Below are 25,948 nucleotides of genomic sequence, written 5' to 3' on the forward strand. Positions count from 1 at the left end.
CGGACAGCCTTTGGCTGTCCGAGCATGCTGGGAGTTGTAGTTTTGCAACAGCTGGAGGCTCCCTGCTTGGGAAACACTGACATAGACAGTGATTACAGCTCCCAGCAGATCTTTCTTACTTTTATATGTAAGGATTTGCTTTATCTATATTAGTTATCTACTTATTTTTCTTTAATTCTCACTTTTTCCTATATTTGGATGACATTTTTTTGCCCTTAGAACCAATTACCAGGTTTCCATAGAGTTCTGGTCTCAACATACAATGATTTCAACATACAATGGTCGTCCTGGAACCAATTAATATTGTAACTTGAGGGACCACTGTATAAGATAGGTGACAAGATGCTGCTGTGTTACCTATATAGACACTCACAGACCCCGCTGACTATTGAAATCTGATGGGCGGGGGAGGGGGGGGGGGTGGTCTGCATGGCTGCCTGAGCAGTCACGTCTGCAGAGAGCTCCTGCCATCCTGCTATTTAATCCTTAATATGCCGACCATCCTGTTTTTCTGCGGCCCTGCTGCTCTCTGGTTGGTGGTGCTTGTTGGGGTCTGGACTCTGTGCCCGTGCTGTGGTGCCTGCTGGGAGTAGGCCGTGAGCCCCGGACTTGCCTGCTGATTGCCGGCTCGGATGGCGGTCCTCGGAGCTGGTGTGGAGCGCTGCCCTTATTACTGGAGTGGCCCCTGGTGGATGAGGTCCCCTTTCCTGCCCGCAGAGGAGTTGTGTGCGGCATCAAGAACATCCCTGGTGTGCGTGGCCTTACCCGCCCGCCATCTTGGAGCGCCGGCTTCTGGACGCTGCCGTCTGTTCCTGCTGCTGGAGGCGCTGTGACGGCTGCTGGTAAGGGAGACGGACCGGAGTCTCTACATCGCCGGGACCGCTACTGCCTTGCCTGGTGGTGCTGGAGAGACGGAGGAGGTGAGGGAGTGCTGCACTTTAGGGGCGGCCGCCTGGCTGCAAGTCTGTCCCCCCTGGGGGACTCTGTATAACAGGGAGCCTGTCTGTTGTGCCCTGATCTGTTTGTATACTACCTACTCTGCAGTGGTGGGGTGCGGACCTGGTCCTGGACATTTTTACACCTGCCCTTTAACCATTTGTGCTTGCTCTCCCTGAGCTGCTGTGCCTGCCCATCCTCTACCTCCTTCCCACAGAGGTGCTACCCTCTACCTCACTGGACTATTGTCTGTCTGCCCGCCTAGTACTGGGGACTGCTGTACACTCTTTGGGGTGTGGTGCCATCTTTCAAGGGATCTGTTGTGCTCCCTGTTGCTGAACTGTGCTGGTGCTCTGGGTCCTTGCCTATTTTTTTACTTTAATTTTTTTTTGTGCCCTCTGTACTAATCCTGTTATGAATTTTTTTCTATTACATACCATGGCCGCTAATAAGCGGAAAAAGAACAAGGATGGGGCCGGCCCCTCGCAACCCGGATCTGGCATGTCTGCTAATTTGAGTAATAAATTGGCATTACAACAGGAGGTGGCGGCTAAATTGGAGAAGTTTGCTTTGCGGTCACTCTCTCCCACTGACTGATGCTGGGCCTCCGCTAGACCCTCGAGGATTGTGATGCCTTCATGCAGCCTCTGTTCCGGCATTGCACTTTTCTCTGCCCTGTACTCCCCCTGCATTCTCTGCTGCAGCGGCGGCTGTCTCTCCGAGGCCTCCTGCTGAACCTACTCTGGCCACTGTCTTCGCTGAGATACAAAGGTGTAACGTGACTCTTGCTCTACTGTCTACTCAGGTGGGAACTGTTCAGTCTCCAGCAGATCACTGCCCATCACACTGTCTCCGCCATCTTGTCTTCTTCCCATAGTGACCCTGGTGTCACCTCTTCTCACACGCACCCGAATGTCCACATCAGTGTTTCCCAACCAGGGTGCCTCCAGGTTAGGGATCGACCGATTATCGGTGTGGACGAAATTATTGGCCGATATTCACGATTTTGGACGTTATCGGTATCGGCAATTACCTTGCTGATAATCCGATAATGCCCCGCCGCATCTACCCCCCCCCCCCCCCAAGATTCTCGCCACGGCTGCCCCATTGCCTCCCCCATTACCGGTTTTATAATTACCTGTTCCCGGGGCCCTGGTTCCTGCAGAGTCCTGTGTTACGCTGTGCAATGACGAATAATGTCCTGAACGCGTCGTCACCGTCAGTGCGCAGTGACAGCTCAGGAGGACGCCGCCAGAGCCAGAAGTAGCACGGACCCCGGGAACAAGTAATTATAAAACCAGGATAAATAGCCGATAACTTCTAACGGAATATCGGTATAAGTTATTGGCTATCGGCCCTAACCTCCACAGAGTATTGGCCCTAAAAAAATTTTAAAAAATAAAAAATAAATCGACATTGGTCGATCCATACTCCAGGTGTTGCAAAACTACAACTCCCAGCATGCCTGGACAGCCGAAGGCCGAAGGCTGTCCAGGCATGCTGGGAGTTGTAGTTTTGCAACATCTGGAGGCACCCTGGTTGGGAAACACTGATGTGGTCAGGCTGTCCAGGCATGCTGGGAGTTGTAGTTTTGCAACATCTGGAGGCACCCTGGTTGGGAAACACTGATGTGGTCAGGCTGTCCAGGCATGCTGGGAGTTGTAGTTTTGCAACATCTGGAGGCACCCTGGTTGGGAAACACTGATGTGGTCAGGCTGTCCAGGCATGCTGGGAGTTGTAGTTTTGCAACATCTGGAGGCACCCTGGTTGGGAAACACTGATGTGGTCAGGCTGTCCAGGCATGCTGGGAGTTGTAGTTTTGCAACATCTGGAGGCACCCTGGTTGGGAAACACTGATGTGGACAGGCTGTCCAGGCATGCTGGGAGTTGTAGTTTTGCAACATCTGGAGGCACCTTGGTTGGGAAACACTGGTCTGCATGATGTGAAAACATCATCCATTGCTCCAGTGTTGATGCTCAGATGCCCATTGTAGACACTTTGGTGGACGTTGGTCACCATGGTCGCTCTGACGGGTCTGCAGGAGTAACATGACTTTTGTTCTACTGTCTACTCAGGTGGGAACTGTTCAGTCGGACATTTCTCTCATCCACCATGACTTAAAGTGATGGATCGCACCTCTGCAGCAGAGGGCAGGATATGTGATGTGGAGGATTCCGTTGTCCGTCTGGTGCGAGACTCTACTAGACATGGTCAGGACATTGCCTTCTTAAAAGCTTAATCTGATGTCCTGGAAAACCGGCTGCGTAGAAATAATGGAGGAGATTTATCATTGCTTTTAGAGCAATTTTTTTGTCTATGTTTTGGCGCAGTTCAGGCGCAAGCAGCATATTAAGCGACTTTTATGCGCCTTTTGATATAGACCGTTTCACTCTTTTTGCCGACCCATAGAGCCTTTTCTCTTTGACCATGCAGTGGTCACGTATTTATCATTTGCGACTTTTGTACGCAAAGGTACTTTTTTTTTTAGACGCAAAGCTACACCACCTACCAGTAGGCATGAGAATCACTTCTACCTTCTGCAATTCAACCTTTAACCTCTTGTGGATAACAGCGCCCCACTCCCCTTCTATGACACGCGCTCAGAAGCTGAGCGCAGGCCATAGCTGGGTGGTCCTGGCTTCTATCTGCCACCAGGACCCATCTCTAATACCAGATATCACTGATCACAGTGATGCCCGGCTTTAACCCCTTAGACACCGCCATCAAATTTGATTGTAGCGTCTAAAATGCAAGTAAAAATGCCCCGGCAGCTCTGTGAAAGTAAGTAAAAACACCAAACCTGCCAAATTCAGTGTCTACTTCCCTCCCTCACTAGCGTCTAGAAAAAGTGTATGTGGTAGAGCTTTTCCCACCACAGCAGAGCTGCGCAAAATTCATCATCCCGCTGCACCTTCTTGATAAATAAGATGCACGCTAGTCAAACCCACCACCCAAATAAATGTGGGAAAATAGCTCTACCGTAGACATTCTTTGATAAATCTGGGCCAACTTGCGTACTGTGGGACTCTGAAAAATGTGAGGGGCGGTATCCCACTGAGTACATGGAAACCCGTCTCAAGGATATTTTTGGAACCGATAACATGTCTCCTCTCTTTGCTGTGAAACGTGTCCACCCGGTCCCTACTAGACCCTTCCCACAGGGGGGGGTGGGCAGGGTGTGACATGAGGGGCAGGGCTATGACATCACACGCTCCCGCCTCCAGCGTTTGGAACAGTTTGTACCAAATGCTGAGCAGTGGAGTACCCCTTTAATGGGTTATTTGCTCTTAAGCTGTCTGATGATTTCAGAGAGTGGGGGATAGAGACGCCTTGTGTTTGGGGAGAGGGTGGTGTTGGGGTGGGATAGCTGAGTTTTGGGTTGTTTGTATGTATGTTATTATTTCTGATTTTGAAAACTTCAATTTAATAAATAAATAAAGAATTCTCAGGGGCTTCTGGTATTTTGACAAATAATGTGAACAGAGCCTAAAGCTTTCCTGCTGACTGGCGAGTTTAGAACCTAATATAGTCAAGCTTTTATTAGAGAATAATGTAGTGGTTCTTGTGTATGCCTTGTGCTTACCTGTTATAGCTGATGAGGCAGACATGGGTTTTCAGCCATACTTATTTATGGGAGCAGTAGTAAACATAGTTGACTGGCGGCTCCATTCAGGTAGGAGCAATCAGAATCCCCGTTCTTAGGCTGGGTTAACAATGAATAAAATTCAGCACTAATTTTAATTTACACAACTATTTTCCCGAAAAATTGTGGTTGAAAAAGAAAACTGCAGCTGAATTTTGCAGCATAGAAAACAAAACATGAGCAGAAAAATTTACGATGTGTGAACCCAGCCGTAGAATCGGTGAGGGTCTCAGAACATGACTGATCAAGACATGATGCTATACCCTAGTGATAAGCCATTGCTTTATGAAATGGAAAGGTCTACACAACGGAATATCAGCCCAAAAGATATTCTGGGCCCGAATCATTACCGCGCAGAATTCTGCCCAAAAAATGAGCCTATCTTCTGGCAGGTCAGCAATCCTATATCTCCGCAGTGTGAAGGAGTCAATAGAAAACCCATTGTACCAAATATAGATTGATGCAGAGTCTGTGGTGTGAACATTCCCATAGCCTAAAGTGGAAGAGCCACATAAAGGTGAAGTCACCAGCTTTATTTCTATATTTCTCTGATCAGATATCAGAACGATTCATGGACACAGTAAATATGTGATCTACCATGATGTATATGTGAGATGACCTAAGGGGATACGTTACTGTAGATACCTACCATATAGAACTGCTCCACACCGATATTGAACACTCTCTGCAGGACTCTCATGAAGAGCTTCAGGATCCATTCTGGCTGTAATGGAAAAACATAACAAGTCAGCGGCGTCACACACACCCAGCGGCGTCACCCCCCCCTAAAGTCCGCGACGTCACACACCCCCCCCCCCACAAGTCCGCGACGTCACACACCCCCCCCCCCCACAAGTCCGCGACGTCACACCCCCCCCCCCCCCCAAGTCCGCGACGTCACCCCCCCCCCCAAGTCCGCGACGTCACCCCCCCCCCAAGTCCGCGACGTCACCCCCCCCCCCCCAAGTCCGCGACGTCACCCCCCCCCCCCAAGTCCGCGACGTCACCCCCCCCCCCCCCCCAAGTCCGCGACGTCACACCCCCCCCCCCCCCAAGTCCGCGACGTCACACCCCCCCCCCCCCCCAAGTCCGCGACGTCACACCCCCCCCCCCCCCAAGTCCGCGACGTCACACCCCCCCCCCCCCCCAAGTCCGCGACGTCACACCCCCCCCCCCCCCAAGTCCGCGACGTCACACCCCCCCCCCCCAAGTCCGCGACGTCACACCCCCCCCCCCCCAAGTCCGCGACGTCACACCCCCCCCCCACAAGTCCGCGACGTCACACACGCCCCCCCCACAAGTCCGCGACGTCACACACGCCCCCCCCACAAGTCCGCGACGTCACACACGCCCCCCCCACAAGTCCGCGACGTCACACACGCCCCCCCCACAAGTCCGCGACGTCACACACGCCCCCCCCACAAGTCCGCGACGTCACACACCCCCCCCCCCACAAGTCCGCGACGTCACACACCCCCCCCCCACAAGTCCGCGACGTCACACACCCCCCCCCCCCACAAGTCCGCGACGTCACACACCCCCCCCCCACAAGTCCGCGACGTCACACACACCCCACAAGTCCGCGACGTCACACACCCCCCACAAGTCCGCGACGTCACACACCCCACAAGTCCGCAACGTCACACACACCCCACAAGTCCGCGACGTCACACACACCCCACAAGTCCGCGACGTCACACACACCCCACAAGTCCGCGACGTCACACACACCCCACAAGTCCGCGACGTCACACACACCCACACACACACACACCACAAGTCCGTGATGTCACACACACACACACACACACACCACAAGTCTGTGACGTCAAACACACCCACCAAAAGTCAGTGATGTCACATTCATTTTCTTGACAAAGTACTCACAGAAACTTAGCCTTATGGTTACAGAAATGAACATAAAAAAAATTTAAAAAAATTAAAAAAAAGGCCTCTATGTGCTGTTACTCCAAGCGATGCTATGAGCAAATAGATCAGATGAATTTGTACCGCTCAACTGATTATGTTGCACTATGAGCACAACACCATAGTTGGCATCAACACAACAACTGGTGTGACAGCAAGGTCCCGGGGATCAGCCGTAGAGTTCAATCTCACAATCCTATGGAGGTCGCGTCTGGCATACAGTGTGCAAGGTTTTCCATATGAACCACCACCGGTAGAACCTCCACAAGATGGACATGCTCCGGGGAACCTGACGAAAAGTGTTACCTTGGAACATGTCTGTTTATTTCCCAAAAAAATTTCTTTATTTTAAAGGGGCATTCCAGCCAAAGACATCTTATCCCCTATCCTTTGGTTAGGGGATAAGATGTCTTTGGCTGGAATACCCCTTTAAGTCCGTGACTATGGTTAATTACTGCCCAGTCCCCGGGAGCGCCTGCATACCAGCGTTCTCTGTTTATCTTTCTCCACACCCCCGCAGCCCGTCCGTCTCGTGGAGGTTCTACCGGCGGTGGTTCGTGCGAAAAACCCTGAAAACTCAGCCTTATACAATTTACCTGCGCACCACAGCAGTAATAACTACAAACCCCCGATAAGGAACAAAAGGCGTAACAACCATCGCTCTACCTTAGGGTTGGGGTAAATGTCGGCCTTGGTGAAATTTTTTGCTTCGGCGCCGGTCAGAACCTTCTGGCGGAAAAAATTGACCAACTCCGCCGCAGGAAACTGAGGAAAAGTCAGCTTATCCATGGCTGAGGCCGAGTGTGATCAGGTGAGGAAGATGAGAAGGTCACACAGAAGTCTGTAGGAGAAGAAAAAATAAATAGTTGTCATAACATATTCACCATGTATCTGCTGGATATACACGAATAGAGGAACCATCGGTATTTAATGGGGTACTCCGGTGGAAAACTTTTTTTTTTTTTAAATGAACTGGTGCCAGAAAGTTAAACAGATTTGTAATTACTTCTATTAAAAAATCTCAATACTTTCAGTACTTATTAGCAGCTGTATGCCACAGAGGAAGTTCTTAGCATTTTGAATTTCTTTTTTGTGTTGTCCACAGTGCTCTCTGCTGACACCTCTGTCCATGTCAGGAACTCTCCAGAGCAGCATAGGTTTGCTATGGGGATTTTCTCCTGCTCTGGACAGTTCCTGATGCTGGCATCAGGTGTCAGCAGAGAGCACTGTGGACAAGACAAAAAAGAAATTCAAAAAGAGAAGAATTTCCTCTGTAGCATACAGCTGCTAACAAGTACTGGAAGGGTAAATATTTTTTAATAGAAGTAATTTACAAATATGTTTAACTTTCTGCCACCAGTTGATTTAAGAGAAAAAATAAATGTTTTCCACCGGCGCAGGACGCAAATGTACGTCCTGGTGAGGTGGTACTTAACGCACCAGGACATCCATTTACATCCTATACATAACCGAGAGCATCGGAGCGATGCTCGGGTCATGCGCGGCAGGTCCCGGCTGGACCCTCCGGCAATGGCGGACATCCGCATTCGCGCGGATATCCGCCATTAACCCCTCAGATGCTGTGATCAATACAGATGACGGCATCTGCAGCATTGTGGACACTAAAATGGACTATCAGATCGCCCTCAGCGCTACCGCAGCGATCCGAACATCCAGAACGGCAGACGGGGGTCCCTCACCTGCCTCTGCTGCCTTCCTGGCGTCTTCTGCTCTGGTTTGCGATCGAGCAGAAGATGACCGATAACACTGATCAGTGCTATGTCCTATGCATAGCACTGATCAGTGTTAGCAATCGAATGATTGTTATAGACGGTCCCCTATTAAAGTATAAAAAAAAAAGTAGTAAATAAAAAAAGTAAAAAAATATAAAAATGTGAAAAAAAAACCTCCCCCAATAAATACGTAAAAAAAAAAAAATTAAAAACAAAAAAGCGTTTTTTTACCGTAAATTGTACTGCCTGAAAACAAAGCCTTCCAAAATTTACAAAATTCCGGTTTTCTTTTTAATTTCCCCCACACAAATAGTATTTTTTTGGTTGCGCCATACATTTTATGATATAATGAGTGATGGCATTACAACGGACAACTGGACGCGCAAAAAACAAGCCCTCATACTAGTCTGTGGATGAAAATATAAAAGAGTTATGATTTTTAGAAGGCGAGGAGGAAAAAATGAAAACGTAAAAATAAAATTGTCTGAGTCGTTAAGGCCAAAATGGGCTGAGTCCTTAAGGGGTTAAATGGGCGCTGTCACTTAGAAGAAAAATAAACTGACATGTTGTAGAGACATTATATGAGTTTTTGATTGGTCAGGGTCTGAGCAAACTGCGAGAAGCACTCACCAAGTGTATTCCCTCCCGGCTCTGTGTCACATGACTGAGACAAACCTACAATGTAAGTCTATGGGATTGTCTCAGCCGAACTCTAGCAGAGATTGGTCGGGGTCTGAACACTTAGACCCCGACCGAATCAAAACTTTTGGCATTTTTATAGGACATGTCAAAAGTTTTTTTTTAAAGTGACATGTACACTTTGAACATAAACGAGGGGTCCAGTCGGTTTACATGTCTGCTGGGGGGGGTCCCACCTGCTTCCTGCGGTTCCTGAGTCCGATATGCTAACAAAATCTGCTGAGGCAGACCCTCTTAGTAGATCACTGATAGAGTAATGCTCTGCAAGAGCATAGAGTTAGTCAGTTTATCGGTGTTTTCCAACCAGGGTGCCTCCAGCTGTTGCAAAACTACAACTCCCAGCATGCCCAGACAGCCGTTGGCACACAGGTCCCTGCGCATGCGCCCTTCAGCTAATCTAACCTGCACGCTGCTGTGTGTCATCCAGCAACCGGTCGCTCCCGCCGCCGTCTTCCTCCTCAGTGCATCTGCGCAGTGATAGGTGCAGAGAGCGCGCTTCCTCTCTGCACCTAGTATCGAGAACTCACCTGATTGCGCGCTGCTCTGCGCAAGCGCACTGAGGAGGAAGACGGCGGCGGGAGCGAGCGCTTGCTGGATGACACACAGCAGCGCGCAGGTTAGATTAGCTGTAGGGCGCATGCGCTGGGACCTGTAAATCAATCAGACAGAGGTCCCAGTGCGGACATACGGGGTAGGCATTGGGGGGTGGCGACGGCGGGGCATCGCGTACCTCGCGTCACACCTATCTGACCGTCAGAGGCTTTGAATAAAAGCCTTTTTTTGCAGTCATGAAAGCCGCCAAATATGAGGTAAAAATATTGCTATGCACACAGTACAAAGGCTGCAGGTTATTGCGACAAAATGTCATGACAGTTGCGCTTTAACAAGGCCTCTGCAAAATGAAAGCAGCGATCTGATTGGTTGCTATGGGCAACTGGGGAAATTTTCCTCTGGACAGGTTTTCATTAATCTCCCCCCAAAAGTTACAAGATTTCACCCCTGTACAGAAAACGGACAAAAAAAACGCAGAATATTCGTATTTCTGAGCAAAAGAAATCCCGTTTTGAAGCCTAATCTACAAGTATTGTATGTCATAGGCTGCAGAGAGGAATCTGCACAACATAACCGCATCAAAATCCACCGTGTATGAACCGAGCCCTAGGATAGAGCGCTCAGTACTGCGCTGCGCACTATGTTGGCGCTATAGTGGGGTTTGCTGCCAATCAATATCGCAGGTAAGAGGCTTCGGTACCGACCCCCGTGTCCAGCACTCACCTCCCAGCCGTTTATTTACCGGGTACTTTTTCAAATGAAGCCCGCCTCCCGCTTCCTTAATGCGACGTCATCCGTCCGCGCCTGGAACGCACGCTGGATGACGTCACCAAGCAGCGCCGGCGTTCCCGCAGAAAAGATGGCCGCTCCCTGCCTCACTGACGTCACTTCCTGTCGATACATTCTCCTGTCAATAAATTTGCTGTATTTTCTGACAAATAGATGGTCCGTGTGTCTCATGATTTTTATTGATCTGCGATCGTAGGGGATTGGATTATTTTTTTTTTTTTTTTTTTTTTTTTTAATGGAGGGAACGAAACGGACGGAAGCTGCTTTATGCGCGCCGGCCACTAGATGGCGGTGTAGATGCGGGACAAGGCAGTACCAGATGATGCATGACTACTACTCCTAGCATGATGAATGTTGTAGTTGGGCAGCCATAGGTTGGTGAACATTTAGGCCAGTGTTTTCCAACCAGGGTGCCTCCAGCTGTTGCAAAACTACAACTCCCAGCATGTCCGGACAGCCTACGGCTGTCCGGGCATGCTGGGAGTTGTAGTTTTGCAACTGCTGGAGGCACCCTGGTTGGAAAACACTGACTTAGGCTGTGCACAGGTTCCACATAGCAGTGTTTTCCCAACCAGGTTGCCTCCAGCTGTTGCAAAACTACAACTCCAAAGGCTGTCCGGGCATGCTGGGAGTTGTAGTTCTGCAACAGCTGGAGGCACCCTGGTTGGAAAACACTGACTTAGGCTGTGCACAGGTTCCACATAGCAGCGTTTGCAACAGCTGGAGGCACCCTGGTTGGAAAACACTGACTTAGGCTGTGCACAGGTTCCACATAGCAGTGTTTGCAACAGCTGGAGGCACCCTGGTTGGAAAACACTGACTCAGGCTGTGCACAGGTTCCACATAGCAGTGTTTTCCCAACCAGGGTGCCTCCAGCTGTTGCAGAACTACAACTCCCAGCATGCCCGGACAGCCTTTGGAGTTGTAGTTTTGCAACAGCTGGAGGCACACTGGTTGAGAAACCCTGCAATAGGTAAATAATTTCGTCTGTTAAAAAAAAAAAAAAAAAATAATAAAGAAGGTGCCAAATAATTTAATATGCAGCTCTGTAGCAAAGAAGAAATTATGCACTCACCAGTAGACGTGTTTAGGTTCTTTTTTTTATTTATTTATTTTTTTTTTTTACAACTTTATTTTATTATTCCTTTATATCTCAATTACAATAATTGTAACATACTTGCAACCCAGTTGCCATCAATATCTTCATACATTATTAAAGAAATACTTAAAAAAGAAAAACCCTTACAGTTCCCATTTTTTCGGTCCAGTGTCCTGTCAGACCCATATCCCCCGTATTCATACACACTTTATCTGTTTACCCCCATTTCTCTTTTCACAAAAAAATTTATAAAAAGTGTTCAGTTTCTTTATTCAAGTGACAAAATGATAGCGTTACAATAGGACAGAGACATAGCGGGGGTGTACTGGATAGGCGAGCGCGCTTACGTGCAGGCCGGCACTTCGTGGGGCCTAGGTACACATCATTACGTTGTTGCTATGTATTTTTAGTGTCCCCGTTACTATGGTAACAATACCTGCTGCTGGGGCCGAAAACATCACACTGCCGTTCAGCCTATCGCCGGCCGAGACGGGACTTCACTGCGGCCGGTGATTGGCTGAGCGCAGTGTGACTCCCCAACCATCGGCAACCAGGAAGAGGATCGCGGCGGAGACTGAAGACAGTTACCGGAGGCACCGAGGGAGCGAAGTATTGATCACGGCATCTGAGGGGTTAATGGTAGACATCCACGCGGATGTCCGCCATTACCGGTGGGTCCCTGGCTGCTATCAGCAGCCGGGACCTGCCGCGCATGACCCCAGCATTGCTCTGATGCTTGCGGTTATGTATAGGACGTAAATGTATGTCCTGTGCGTTAAGTACCAGCTCACCAGGACATACATTTACGTCCGGCGTCGTTAAGGGGTTAAAAAGTACCTATCACTAAAACTTTTAATATAGTGATCCTTGTGTAATTAGCAGACACTTTCCCGTTCACTTGCTTTTAAAATTATCAACATACATATGTTTAAAATGTAACAGGAGAAACGGCCACTAGGTGGCGCTGTTCTGTTCTCTGCCACAATTAATACAGTGAGTTTGGTCTCCTCCTGGTCTGGCAGGAGTCTGAACTCAGGAAGTTCTTCTCTGCACGGAGCTTGATTGACAGCTGCACAGAAAGTGAAAGCTCCACAGATTCTCACAGAAAGCTGCACAGACTGAAGGCAGCAGGAGAGCCTCACTGATAGTGTGGTGAGCCACAGGGTGTGAGGTGAGGTGTAAGGGGCAGATGGTGTTGCCCAGGAGTAGATGGTATTAACCTCTTTGTGTTTGTGACGCCAGAGCATGGTTTTCCTATATAACCACCTGAAGGTAGTACCTGTAGTCCTAGGTCAGGCAGGGGCAATAAAGAGTCCAAGGCCAGGTTAAGGGTAACGGTAGATTTTACTGAGGTTAGACAGGGGGTACAGTCTATACAGTTCGTCCAGGATCCCAGAGAGGTGACCAGTAACATAGAGAGACCTCGTAGGCTTGCTGGGACTTGCAGTAGTAGACTGACTATAATGCAGGCCACGCTGACTAGACAGTACACTTGACTGACTTGATGACTGACAATTAGATGACTTTGGATTATTTGCAATTAACAGGTGGCTGCAGACTTTAGGCTTGAGTCCTCCAATGCTCCGGACACACACACTGAGACGACTGCACTGAACCTCAGGAACAAGAGAGATGAAAGAGAGAAATTTTAGCTCCTCCCCTTCTTATATAGGGGGGCTGTCCATAGAGAGGTCACCTGGTCACTGGGTTCGCTGGGTAACAATCATATGACTTAAACATAATCATGTAACTAACAATAAAGGTCCTTTACTCTTTATGTGAAAACCCTTTATGTAAAACCTATATCCACAGGGGGAGACACTATAGGAGACCCCCGGGGACAGACAGGGACTCAACCTGACGGGACAGAAGGACCATATCCTGTACTGGGACACCACAATAGCAACACAAACTAAAACATGATCAGAGCCTGAGGTCTTCTGTTCCTCACAATGCTGCAACCATGTGAGGGCAGAAGTGGTCCCCCAGCAGGCTTCAGTGATGTCATGCCTGCTGGGAAATGCCCACTTTCTCCTGCTAGGAGATTGCACTATGTGAGCAAGAGGAACGGTAAGATCAGGGCTGGATTAACGTAGGGGCGGATGGAGAGGCAGCTCCAGGCCCCTGCGTTAAAATAGGCGCGGCGGCCTGCACAAACGTCCGCACAGACCGAGGGCTGCAACATGCTGGGACCTGTGCTGGCACGGTCCCTGCATGTGCATAACCGGACGCTTCACCTGCGGGCCCCATCATTCCCCTTGCGACTGGGCCAGCAGGTGAAGGATCCGGGACGCCAGCATCCGCAGCTTTTAACACTGAGTGCGCCTTTAAGACGCACACAGCGTTGAGCGTGCGCTCGGTGCGGCAGCTGATGTAACAGGAAGGAGCCGGCGGCTCCGTCCTGTCACTCCATCCCGGGCTTCCTGTGCGGCAGCGGCTCTGCGGAGGCTGTCAGCACAGGAGAGAAGAGGATATAACAAGAGCTGCGGGGGAACGAGACAGAGGTGAGTGTTTTTTTGCTGGGGGCATTATTATGTGAGGGGGCATTACTTATATGGGGGCAAAGTAATAATAAGTAATGCCCCCCTAACTTTGCCCCCAATAAGTAATGCCCCCTCACATGCCTCCCATACATAATAATGCCCCTCACATGGCCCCCATATATAGTAATGCCCCCATATAAGTAATGCCCCCTCACATGACCTCCATATATGGGGGCATTACTATGTGAGGGGGCATATGTGTGTGAGGGGGCATATGTGTGTGAGGGGGCATTAGTGTGTGTGAGGGGGCATTAGTGTGTGTGAGGGGGCATTAATGTGTGAGGGGGCATTAATGTGTGAGGGGGCCATGTGAGGGGGCATTATTATATGTGGGGGCTATGTGAGGGGGCATTATTGTATGTGGGGGCATTAATGTGTGAGGGGGGCATTAATATGTGAGGGGGGCATTAATATACGAGGGGGCCCCTCACATGGCCCCCATATGGCCCCCATATATAGTAATGCCCCCATATATAGTAATGCCCCCATATAAGTAATGCCCCCTCACATGACCTCCATATATGGGGGCATTACTATGTGAGGGGGCATATGTGTGTGAGGGGGCATATGTGTGTGAGGGGGCATATGTGTGTGAGGGGGCATTAGTGTGTGTGAGGGGGCATTAGTGTGTGAGGGGGCATTAATGTGTGAGGGGGCATTAATATGTGAGGGGGCCATGTGAGGGGGCATTATTATATGTGGGGGCCATGTGAGGGGGCATTATTGTATGTGGGGACATTAATGTGTGAGGGGGGCATTAATATGTGAGGGGGGCATTAATATACGAGGGGGCCATGTGAGGGGGCATTAATATGTGTGGGGGCCATGTGAGGGGGCATTAATATGTGAGGGGGGCATTAATATGTGAGGGGGCATTATTATATGTGGGGGACATGTGAGGGGGCATTATTATGTGGAGGACATGTGAGGGGGCATTACTATATGTGGAGGACATGTGAGGGGGCATTATTATATGTGGGGGACATTTGAGGGGGCATTACTATATGTGGAGGACATGTGAGGGGGGCATTATTATATGTGGGGGATATGTGAGGGGGGCATTATTATATGTGGGGGACATGTGAGGGGGCATTATTATATGTGGGGGACATGTGAGGGGGCATTATTATATGTGGGGGCCATGTGAGGGGCATTACTATATGAGGGGGCATTACTATATATGAGGGTCATGTGAGGGGGCATTACTATATATGGGGGCAATGTGAGGGGGCATTATAATCTATGGGGGTAATGTAAGGAGGCATTATTATATATGGGGCAATGTGAGGGGGCATTATATTATATAGGGGCAATGAGAGGGGGCATTATAATGTATGAGAACAATGTTGGGGCCTAATACTATATAGGGCACAGAAGGGACTACTATGTGGGGCAGTGTAATACATATAGGGGGTTTGTATAGAGTTGATGATTTTACTGTAGAGAGAATCCTAAAATGTTTGTCCGGCAGATTCGGTGGAGACGAGATGTGATCGGGAGAAATCTTCATGATGATCCAGGACAGATGGAGAAGAAAGAGAAAAGTGAACGACTCCGATCAGAGAAGACGCCCCTGTGAGTATGTAACTATAATGACATATGGTCTGCAGCCCCTGTGTACAGCTCAAATCTATTCCTGTGTAGGGTTATTGATCTTTTGTATACTGTACTGGTTTTTATTCAATAACAATATAGCAGTGTTAGTCAGTGGTCTTGATGTGGCGGAATTATATGTCCCTTGTATTGTAGTGTTATTAGTGATACTGGTCTGTGTATAGGCCGCATCACATTTTCTATGTTCACGAGGCAGTGAGGGTCTGTATACAACCCGTCACGTTGCCATGATTACTGAGTGTTTTTGACATAACCCCTCCTCCGCCATTGTTTTTAATTCTCTTGTAGATACGTATTTAATCATGATTATATTTTCATTATGATCGGTTTGGTGATATGTAAATGTAATAACACTAAACACATTGTATTTGATTGCACGCATATATCCATACAATGGTCCCTCAAGTTACAATATTAATAGGTTTCGGGACGACCATTGTATGTTGAAATCATTGTATGTTGAGACCAGAACTCTATGGAAACCTGGTAATTGGTTCTGAAGCCCCAAAATGTCATCTGAAAATAGGAAAAAGTGAGGATTAAATAAAAATAAGTAGATAACTAATAGAGATAAAGCAAAGTCCTTACATATAAATAAGAAAGATCTGCTGGGAGCTGTAATCACTGTCTATGTCAGTGTTTTCCAACCAGGGTGCCTCCAGCTGTTGCAAAACTACAACTCCCAGCATGCCTGGTCAGCCAAAGGCTGTACGGGCATGCTGGGAGTTGTAGTTTTGCAACAGCTGGAGGCACCCTCGTTGGGAAACACTGGTCTATGTAGAGGACACGAGCTTCTTCAGGGTCCTGTACAGAACACAGTGTCCTAAAAAAGTAACATGGAGTCTCCCTCACCTGGTGTCCAAAGGAGCAGCTAACCCTGGGACAGGTAAAGAGTACAGAACATGTAATACCTCCCTGTACTGTAGGGGGCGCTGCCTGCCAGTCAGTGCATACACTTCAGTAATACAGGTGTTTTACCAGTAAATGCCCATTCTGATTGGTCGGTTCTTCCGGTCATTGACACGTTTCACAGATCTGGACTGTCTGTACATTGTATGCTGCGTCTGGTTTCAACTTACAATGGTCCAGAAAAGACCATTGTATGTTGAAACTATTGTATGTTGAGGCCATTGTAAGCTGAGGGATCACTGTATGTGTATTTTATTTTTTTACACTGGATCATTGTTTTTTTTTTTTTTTTTTTTTTTTTTTTTTTTTTTAACCTTTTCACTTTGATTTGCTATAATTACCCTGTAATTGATTTTGTGTGTGTTCACACATAAATACCAGGACTCTGGTCACTTTTATATGCTTGATAAAGACTGTACAGACAGTCGAAACGTTGCTTGCCACATATGAGGAAATAAACGACACTGCTTTTCACCTTATATTGGAGGCTGTGGGACGCTTTCTATTTGTGTCGATTACTGCCGCCAGCGACCAGGGCTGTGATTGGGCCCGCTTGCACCCACATCACCTTGACGCTGTTCGGATGTGCTGCTCTACCTTGCTTCTACTTAGCTATCTGGCTATCTACCTAGTTAGCTAACAATCCAACTGGCAAGCTACTTACCTGGCTACCTACATATGTCATATGTTTGTCGTACGTGTCGCACATAATGTAAGTAAATGGAGTTGCACTGCAACCCACAAATGGCCGCAACCCAGCTGTTGGGTCACGGACACTTGTAGGCCCATCAAAATCCTCAGCACCAGGCCCATGATGCTCTTAATCCGTCCCTGGGTAAGATACACAGCTTTTTAATGGCGGGAGAGTTGCTAGAAGTAGCTAGGGAACATAGCCTGAGGTAGTTGAGAACAGTTTATCTGGTGACAGGTACTTTTTAATGGCCGTTGAAATAGCGGCTGATCCTCCCCGACCCCCCCCCCCCAACAGTTAATTTTACGTTGATAACAATGAAAAGCATTAATAAATGAAAACATGCGGATTTTGAGTAAAAATAAATAAATAAGACCCATTTTACTGTATGTGAACTTGGCCTGAAAATACAGAACACCCCCCCCCCCCACACACACACACACACCACACTTTTGTTGGTGCATTTTTGTTTCGCATTCTGTATCTTCGAATCACATGACTTGTGTTAGGAACAAGCTGCCACAGAAAAAAAAGCACCGTAAGACACATGCACTAAAATACACGCACATAAAGCCTCCCCCAAAATTTGCATCCAAAAATATGCTTGTTTACACAGGCTGAGCGTGTTTCCCCCTGCGATTTTGAATTGGGGAGGGGGGGGGGGGGGCTCTCCGTGGCAGATTTTCTACTGACGTATTGAAGTCAATGGTAGCAAAATCCACTGCAGATATTCTGCAGTAAATCTGCTGCTGAAAATCCACGCAAAACCCGGTTTCAGCAGGTGCCGCTGAATACTTTGTACCATCTCTAGACAGAGGAATTCTGTCACGGGAATCTCGCAGTCTGAACAGAGCAGCAGAATGTGCACAGAGTGGATGAGCCCTAAGGGATCATTCACACTACAGAATCTCTGCCCTCCGGGCACCAGCGCTAGCACAGGTCAGAACTGCGTTGTCTCAATAGAAGGCAATGCATTTCTGAACGGATTTCGCAGAAAGAATGTTTACGTTCATTCATTCGGCAGAGTCTGGAGTCCAGAATGTCTGTGGCGGAACATCTGCTATAGAAATTCCATAGTGAGAATGGTGCAGTTGAAGAATAATAGGAGGCTGCTGCACCGTATTTCCTTTGCGGAACCACTGGTCAGTTTCCCGTATGGAAAAAATTCTGCAGTGTGTAGAGGAGATTTAAATAGGTGCTGGCACTAAAAAAAAAAATATATATATATATATATATATATTTTTTTTTTGTGTTCAGACCCCGACCGATCACTTTGATGAGCCAGAAGTGTGGTGCTAAGGAAACAAACTTACAATGTAAGTCTATGGGTTTGTTGCAGTCAGTGCCATGCTTCTCTCCCCATTCATTCTAATGATCGGTGGGGATCTGAACACTCAGACACCGAAGGATCAAAACTTTTGTCTTGTCTCTAGGACATTGCAGGAGATTTATCAAAACATGTGTAGAGAAAGAATGGTCAGATCCCTTTTATTTTCTAGGAGAAACCATTGAACATTGATGTGTTACCACTGGAGGGCGCTAACGGAATACAAATGGTTATCACCAGGTTTTTGCTGCTGATTGTAAAGAAAAAAAATATGGAAAATAAACGTTTTGTCCTATACAGATGATCTATTAACCAGCCGGTGCCCAGGATTTATGACCAACAACTTTCATTGTTTTTTTTTAAGTCAACAAGACAAGGGAATTCCTATATAGGAATTCCTATATGTATAAATGTATATATGGGGCACAGTATACATTATATTAATAAATGTATATATGGGGCACAGTATATTATTAAATGTATATATGGGGCACAGTATATTAATAAATGTATATATGGGGCACAGTATATTAATAAATGTATATATGGGGCACAGTATATTATTAAATGTATATATGGGGCACAGTATATTAATAAATGTATATATGGGGCACAGTATATTAATAAATGTATATATGGGGCACAGTATATTATTAAATGTATATATGGGGCACAGTATATTAATAAATGTATATATGGGGCACAGTATATTATTAAATGTATATATGGGGCACAGTATATTATTAAATGTATATATGAGGCACAGTATATTATTAAATGTATATATGGGGCACAGTATATTATTAAATGTATATATGGGGCACAGTATATTATTAAATGTATATATGGGGCACAGTATATTAATAAATGTATATATGGGGCACAGTATATTAATAAATGTATATATGGGGCACAGTATATTAATAAATGTATATATGGGGCACATTATATTAATAAATGTATATATGGGGCACAGTATATTTTTAAATGTATATATGGGGCACAGTATATTAATAAATGTATATATGGGGCACAGTATATTATTAAATGTATATATGGGGCACAGTATATTATTAAATGTATATATGGGGCACAGTATATTAATAAATGTATATATGGGGCACAGTATATTATTAAATGTATATATGGGGCACAGTATATTATTAAATGTATATATGGGGCACAGTATATTAATAAATGTATATATGGGGCACAGTATATTAATAAATGTATATATGGGGCACATTATATTAATAAATGTATATATGGGGCACAGTATATTATTAAATGTATATATGGGGCACAGTATATTAATAAATGTATATATGGGGCACAGTATATTATTAAATGTATATATGGGGCACAGTATATTATTAAATGTATATATGGGGCACAGTATATTAATAAATGTATATATGGGGCACAGTATATTAATAAATGTATATATGGGGCACAGTATATTATTAAATGTATATATGGGGCACAGTATATTAATAAATGTATATATGGGGCACAGTATATTATTAAATGTATATATGGGGCACAGTATATTATTAAATGTATATATGAGGCACAGTATATTATTAAATGTATATATGGGGCACAGTATATTATTAAATGTATATATGGGGCACAGTATATTATTAAATGTATATATGGGGCACAGTATATTAATAAATGTATATATGGGGCACAGTATATTAATAAATGTATATATGGGGCACAGTATATTAATAAATGTATATATGGGGCACATTATATTAATAAATGTATATATGGGGCACAGTATATTTTTAAATGTATATATGGGGCACAGTATATTAATAAATGTATATATGGGGCACAGTATATTATTAAATGTATATATGGGGCACAGTATATTATTAAATGTATATATGGGGCACAGTATATTAATAAATGTATATATGGGGCACAGTATATTATTAAATGTATATATGGGGCACAGTATATTATTAAATGTATATATGGGGCACAGTATATTAATAAATGTATATATGGGGCACAGTATATTAATAAATGTATATATGGGGCACATTATATTAATAAATGTATATATGGGGCACAGTATATTATTAAATGTATATATGGGGCACAGTATATTAATAAATGTATATATGGGGCACAGTATATTAATAAATGTATATATGGGGCACAGTATATTATTAAATGTATATATGGGGCACAGTATATTAATAAATGTATACATGGGGCACTGTCACGATTCGGCAGGCTGGAGGTGGATCCTCTGTGCCAGAGAGGGATTGGCGTGGACCGTGTCAGTGGACCGGTTCTAAGTTGCTACTGGTATTCACCAGAGCCCGCCGCAAAGCGGGATGGTCTTGCAGCGGCAGTAGCAACCAGGTCGTATCCACTGGCAACGGCTCAACCTCTCTGACTGCTGAGATAAGCGCGGTACAAGGGAGTAGACAAGAGCAAGGTCAGACGTAGCAGAAGGTCGGGACAGGCGGCAAGGTTCGTAGTCAATGGTGGAATAGCAGGAGGTCTGGAACACAGTATGGATAACACAGTAAAGCTTTCTCAAGGCACAAGGCAACAAGATCCGGCAAGGGAGTGCAGGGGAAGTGAGGTATAAGTAGGGCAAGGAACAGGTGCAAGCTAATCAGGGTGATTGGGCCAGGCACCATCATTGGTGCACTGGCTCTTTAAATCTTAGAGCGCTGGCGCGCGCGCGCCCTAGAGAGCGGAGCCGCGCGCGCCAGAGCATGACAGCCGGGGACCGGGACAGGTAAGTGACCTGGGGTGCGATTCGCAGGCGGGCGCGTCCCGCGATGCGAATCGCATCCCCGCAGGCCATGTCAGTGCAGCGCTCCCGGTCAGCGGGTCTGACCGGGGCGCTGCAGGGAGAGAAACGCCGCGAGCGCTTCGGGGAGGAGCAGGGACCCGGAGCGCTCGGCGTAACAGGCACAGTATATTATTAAATGTATATATGGGGCACAGTATATTAATAAATGTATATATGGGGCACAGTATATTATTAAATGTATATATGGGGCACAGTATATTATTAAATGTATATATGGGGCACAGTATATTAATAAATGTATATATGGGGCACAGTATATTATTAAATGTATATATGGGGCACAGTATATTATTAAATGTATATATGGGGCACAGTATATTAATAAATGTATATATGGGGCACAGTATCTGAAAAAAATAAATACATGTATATATAAGGCACAGTATATTATTAAATATATAGGGCACAGTATATTAATAAATCTATATAGGGCACAATATATTAATAAATCTATATATAGGGCACAGTATATTAATGTATATATAAGGTATAGTATATTAATAAATGTATATATAAGGCACAGTATATTAATAAATGTATATATAAGGTATAGTATATTTATAAATATATATATATATATAGAGCACAGTATATAAATAATTGTATATATGAGGCACAGTATATTAATAAATGTATATATGGGGCACAGTATATTAATAAATGTGTATATAAGCTATAGTATATTAATAAATGTATATATAAGCTATAGTATATTAATAAATGTAAATATAAGGTATAGTATATTAATAAATGTATATATAAGGTATAGTATATTAATAAATGTATATATAAGGTATAGTATATATATATATATATATATATATATATATATATATATAGGGCACAGTATATTAATAAATGTATATATGGGGCACAGTATATTAATAAATGTATATATAAGGTATAGTATATTAATAAATGTATATATAAGGTATAGTATATATATATATATATATATATATATATATATTTATAGGGCACAGTATATTAATAAATGTATATATGGGGCACAGTATATTATTAAATGTATATATGGGGCACAGTATATTAATAAATGTATATATGGGGCACAGTATATTAATAAATGTATATATGGGCACAGTATATTATTAAATGTATATATGGGACACAGTATATTAATATGTTTATACAATTTGAAGAAATGCTTAAAGTGTACAGAGCCAACAAAAAACATTTTTTTAATATATCACTCAGTACCTAATCCTGACCATGTACATCTAATTTTTGTGTCTAGCACCTTTATTTATTTTTTTATTACACTTTTAATTTAGCTCACTTGTCTGAATTCCTCTCAAAGGGAGGGGGCGTGGCCTCACTGTGCAGGTCTCCGTCCCCTCCCTCAGTATACTATCTGCTCACATCTCCCCTAGCATTAGCAAAACTACAACTCCCAGCATGTCCTCACTGACAGTAGCGGGACACAAGCTGACAGTGGGAGGAGCCCTGCACTCACAGCTGTCAATCAAGGAAGTGTGTCCATGACATAGGTGATGACTCATGGACACAGCAGGACTAGTATGTATCCCAGGAGGCAGGGGGGCAGTTGTTTGACTGGAATTTTCAGTTTGAAATACTGAAATTTTTCTAATGAAAGCAATTGGAAAACCTATTGGTTATACATGCTTTACAACATATCAAAAGTTTTTGGATCTGACAGCGCCCATTTAAATAATAATACGTTAACTAAACCCATTTAGAGATTTATTTCACTCAAACATGACTAAAAAGGAAATAGAGCTTTAGTCTAAAGACTATTGACTACAACTTAATTGATATTCTGAGCCTATGAAAACTCGGCACAAATAGTGTGTAATGGCGCACTTACCTGGCGTCGTACTATAGATGAAGGTTCTGAACCTGTCTGATTCCTAACAACTATTTCTTTATATAATTCAGCGCTGAAGATGGCGGCTCCTGTGTTACCGTAGCTGCACTTTAGGTGTTTAGCTTCTTTAGCGCTGGTTTTTAGCCGTCTACCTTTAGTCTTTGTCCCCTTCGTTTTTCCACATGATAATAAACAGTGATCAGCCGCCATGACTTTAGTTGCTTTTTTTTCCAGTAAAGTAAATACAGTATATACTCATTGGGGGAGATTTATCAAAACCTGTGCAGAGGAAGAGTGGTGCAGTTGCCCATAGCGACCAATCAGATTGCTTCTTTCATTTTCCACAGGCCTCTAAAGAGGCCTGTGGAAAATGAAAGAAGCAATCTGATTGGTTGCTATGGGCAACTGCACCACTCTTTCTCTGCACAGGTTTTGATAAATCTCCCCCCATTGTTGTCAGGAAGGATTTGTTGTATTCAGTGACTTCAATGATGATATGGAAGCGATTATAATATTACGGCGAAAGGAGAAGGTTATTGGATAAACTGTTCAATTGGAAGGAGGCTGTTGGGCGCCTCTGGTCTGGATACAAGATGAGATACGGTTGGGATACATAGAAGCTCTAGTACCCTGTTGGGTGTCTAGCCTGGATACAAGATGAGATACAGTTGGCTACATGGAGATTCTAGTAAAGTATTGGGTCCCTGGATACAAGATGAGATACAGCCAGGATACATAGAAACTTTAGTACCCTGTTGGGCGCCTCTAGCCGGGATACAAGATGAGATACAGTTGGGAAACATGGAGGCTCTAGTACCCTATTGGCCACCTATAGTCGGGATACAAGATGAGATACAGTTGGGATACCTGGAGGCACACAGGTGCCCACAAGGAGTATGGGTGTATTTGTCCAGGGCAGCTAAGGGTAGTAGTCCCTCAGGAAAAGTCAATAGTAGTGTCCCAAATGGCTGGGTAGTCTTGATAACCTCGTGAGTCACCCTGTGGGCCCCTGCAACTTTTGTTAACAAAAAAAAAAAGGGGGGGGGGGGGTGTGGGGGGTTGTTTGAACACATTAGGATAGGGGATAGGATGTCTGATCGTGGGGGTCCTGGGCATTTGTTTAGAGTGTTGGGTGCACCACCGGAGGCTTGAGATGTCACAGCCACGCCCCCTCAATGCAAGTCTATGGGAGGGGGCGTGGCCGTGACGTCACAAGTGGGGCATGACTGTGACATAACAAGCCTCCGCAACTCATCGCCATTGATCTGGCACGGAGCGAAGTTTGCTCCGTGCACCGGATGTCTGGGGCGCTGCAGCCGAGATTGCGGGGGTCCCCAGTGATGGGACCCACACGATCAGAGATCTTATCCCCTATCCTTTGGATAGGGGATAAGATGTCTAGGGGCTGAGTACCCCTTTAGGCAGTTGTACTGACTGAAAATCTCTACACACGCTTAATCCCACGTTTTTTGTTTCTAGTGAAGATATCAGCAAAGTCCAGTTAGGTAATTCTCTAGTGTAGGAGGCCAACACAGGTTGGTTCACTGTGGCGCAGACACTTGAAACATTTTACTTAGGGTCAAGTGCGGCTCAAGTGTTCCTTACCGCAGTGACAGCCATGCAGCACTAATGCCAACTGGAAGCCCACAGAGAGTTAAGTGTTTGCAGAAGAGTACTTGCTCAGCTTCCCTTTTCCGACTAGAATATTTTCCTCTTGCAGCAGGAAACTAAAAAAAAACAACAAAAAAACAATAAGTGAATTTCAGTACTTGATTCTTTTGTTCCGCAGTTTGCCTTGTAAATAATCAACAATTTTATCTATTTACTGCATAAACCTTTGTAATGAATATGCGCCATATCCTGGTAACCCCATTGTTTATTCTGTATGCTAACAGATCCTAGGTGCACTGGGGGTGGTAGCCTAACCAGTTTCGTCTCCTCCTATATCCCTGCCTCACCACTGAACCAGAGCTACCCCTCAACATTGATGTGAAGCCAAGGCTGATACAAGATCTTGCGCATGGGCTCTGTATTGGTGGGACTGTCACATGGCTTCACATCACTACAGAGAGCCGACTCTGTGGTTTGGCGAGGCTACAAGAGGAAACGGGAGCAATTCAGCTGACCGCCCCTAGTGCACCAAGGAACTGTTAGCATATAGAATAATTAAAGGGGTATTCCAGGATTTTTGTTTATTTGACTATGCTACAGGGGCTGTAAAGTCAGTGTAGTTCATAATATAGTGGCTGTACCTGTGTGTGACAGTTTTCTCACAATTCTTATGGGATTTTCACTCCAATATTTATTTTTACCAGCATACAAAATGACTGTTGTCTCAGATTTTCCCAGGTTGCAATGTGGCCGAGACCTGACATCACTAGTCAGCTGATGACAGGGAGCCTGTCTGCTTCAATGGGTGGAGGAATCGCTTGGTGGGAGAGAGATCAATCTGCAACTAATGCAACAGCTGTAGGCACCCTGATTGAAAACCACAGGTCTTTTGAATGGCTGCAGCTCATTTATGTTTCAATGGGTGGGGTGTCTGATGTGTGGGAGGGAGGAAAATAGAATGATGGGATTTGTAGGAAAAAAGAAAACTAAAAAATGAAATACCATTTCACACAAAGCTAGCCACAGTGTTATGGTAATCTCCCAACATAGCCATTTATCCCCAAGACAAGCGCAGATCCTTCCTAAGCATGTCCATTACTGTCTGCCAGGTACGTACTAAAATCACCTTATGGTGGAGAACCCCTTTAATGGTTTTGCTCTATTTTTTAGCAGTGGCGGTGCAG

At 45.3% G+C, this 25,948-nt stretch overlaps 1 protein-coding gene across 4 annotated transcripts in view; it reads right to left on the reverse strand.

The window, feature by feature from the left end:
- NUF2 (NUF2 component of NDC80 kinetochore complex) overlaps positions 1 to 24,779 on the reverse strand; it is a 98,694-nt gene extending 73,915 nt beyond the window's left edge. For 2 of the 4 annotated variants that reach the window (XM_056523301.1, XM_056523300.1), the window contains exons 1-3: positions 10,214 to 10,335; positions 7,173 to 7,347; positions 5,230 to 5,304 (exon numbers count right to left, since the gene is read on the reverse strand). In XM_056523301.1, coding sequence (XP_056379276.1) covers positions 5,230 to 5,304; positions 7,173 to 7,295 — 198 coding nt within the window. In that variant the 5' untranslated portion in view covers positions 7,296 to 7,347; positions 10,214 to 10,335. Of the gene's footprint in view, positions 1 to 5,229; positions 5,305 to 7,172; positions 7,348 to 10,213; positions 10,336 to 24,758 lie in introns of those variants that run through there. The other 2 variants (XM_056523302.1, XM_056523303.1) reach the window with 2 other exon arrangements.
- Positions 24,780 to 25,948: the final 1,169 nt, after the last annotated feature.

The sequence above is a fragment of the Hyla sarda genome, chromosome 6 (genome assembly GCF_029499605.1).
Source record: "Hyla sarda isolate aHylSar1 chromosome 6, aHylSar1.hap1, whole genome shotgun sequence".
NCBI classification, from domain to species: domain Eukaryota; kingdom Metazoa; phylum Chordata; class Amphibia; order Anura; family Hylidae; genus Hyla; species Hyla sarda.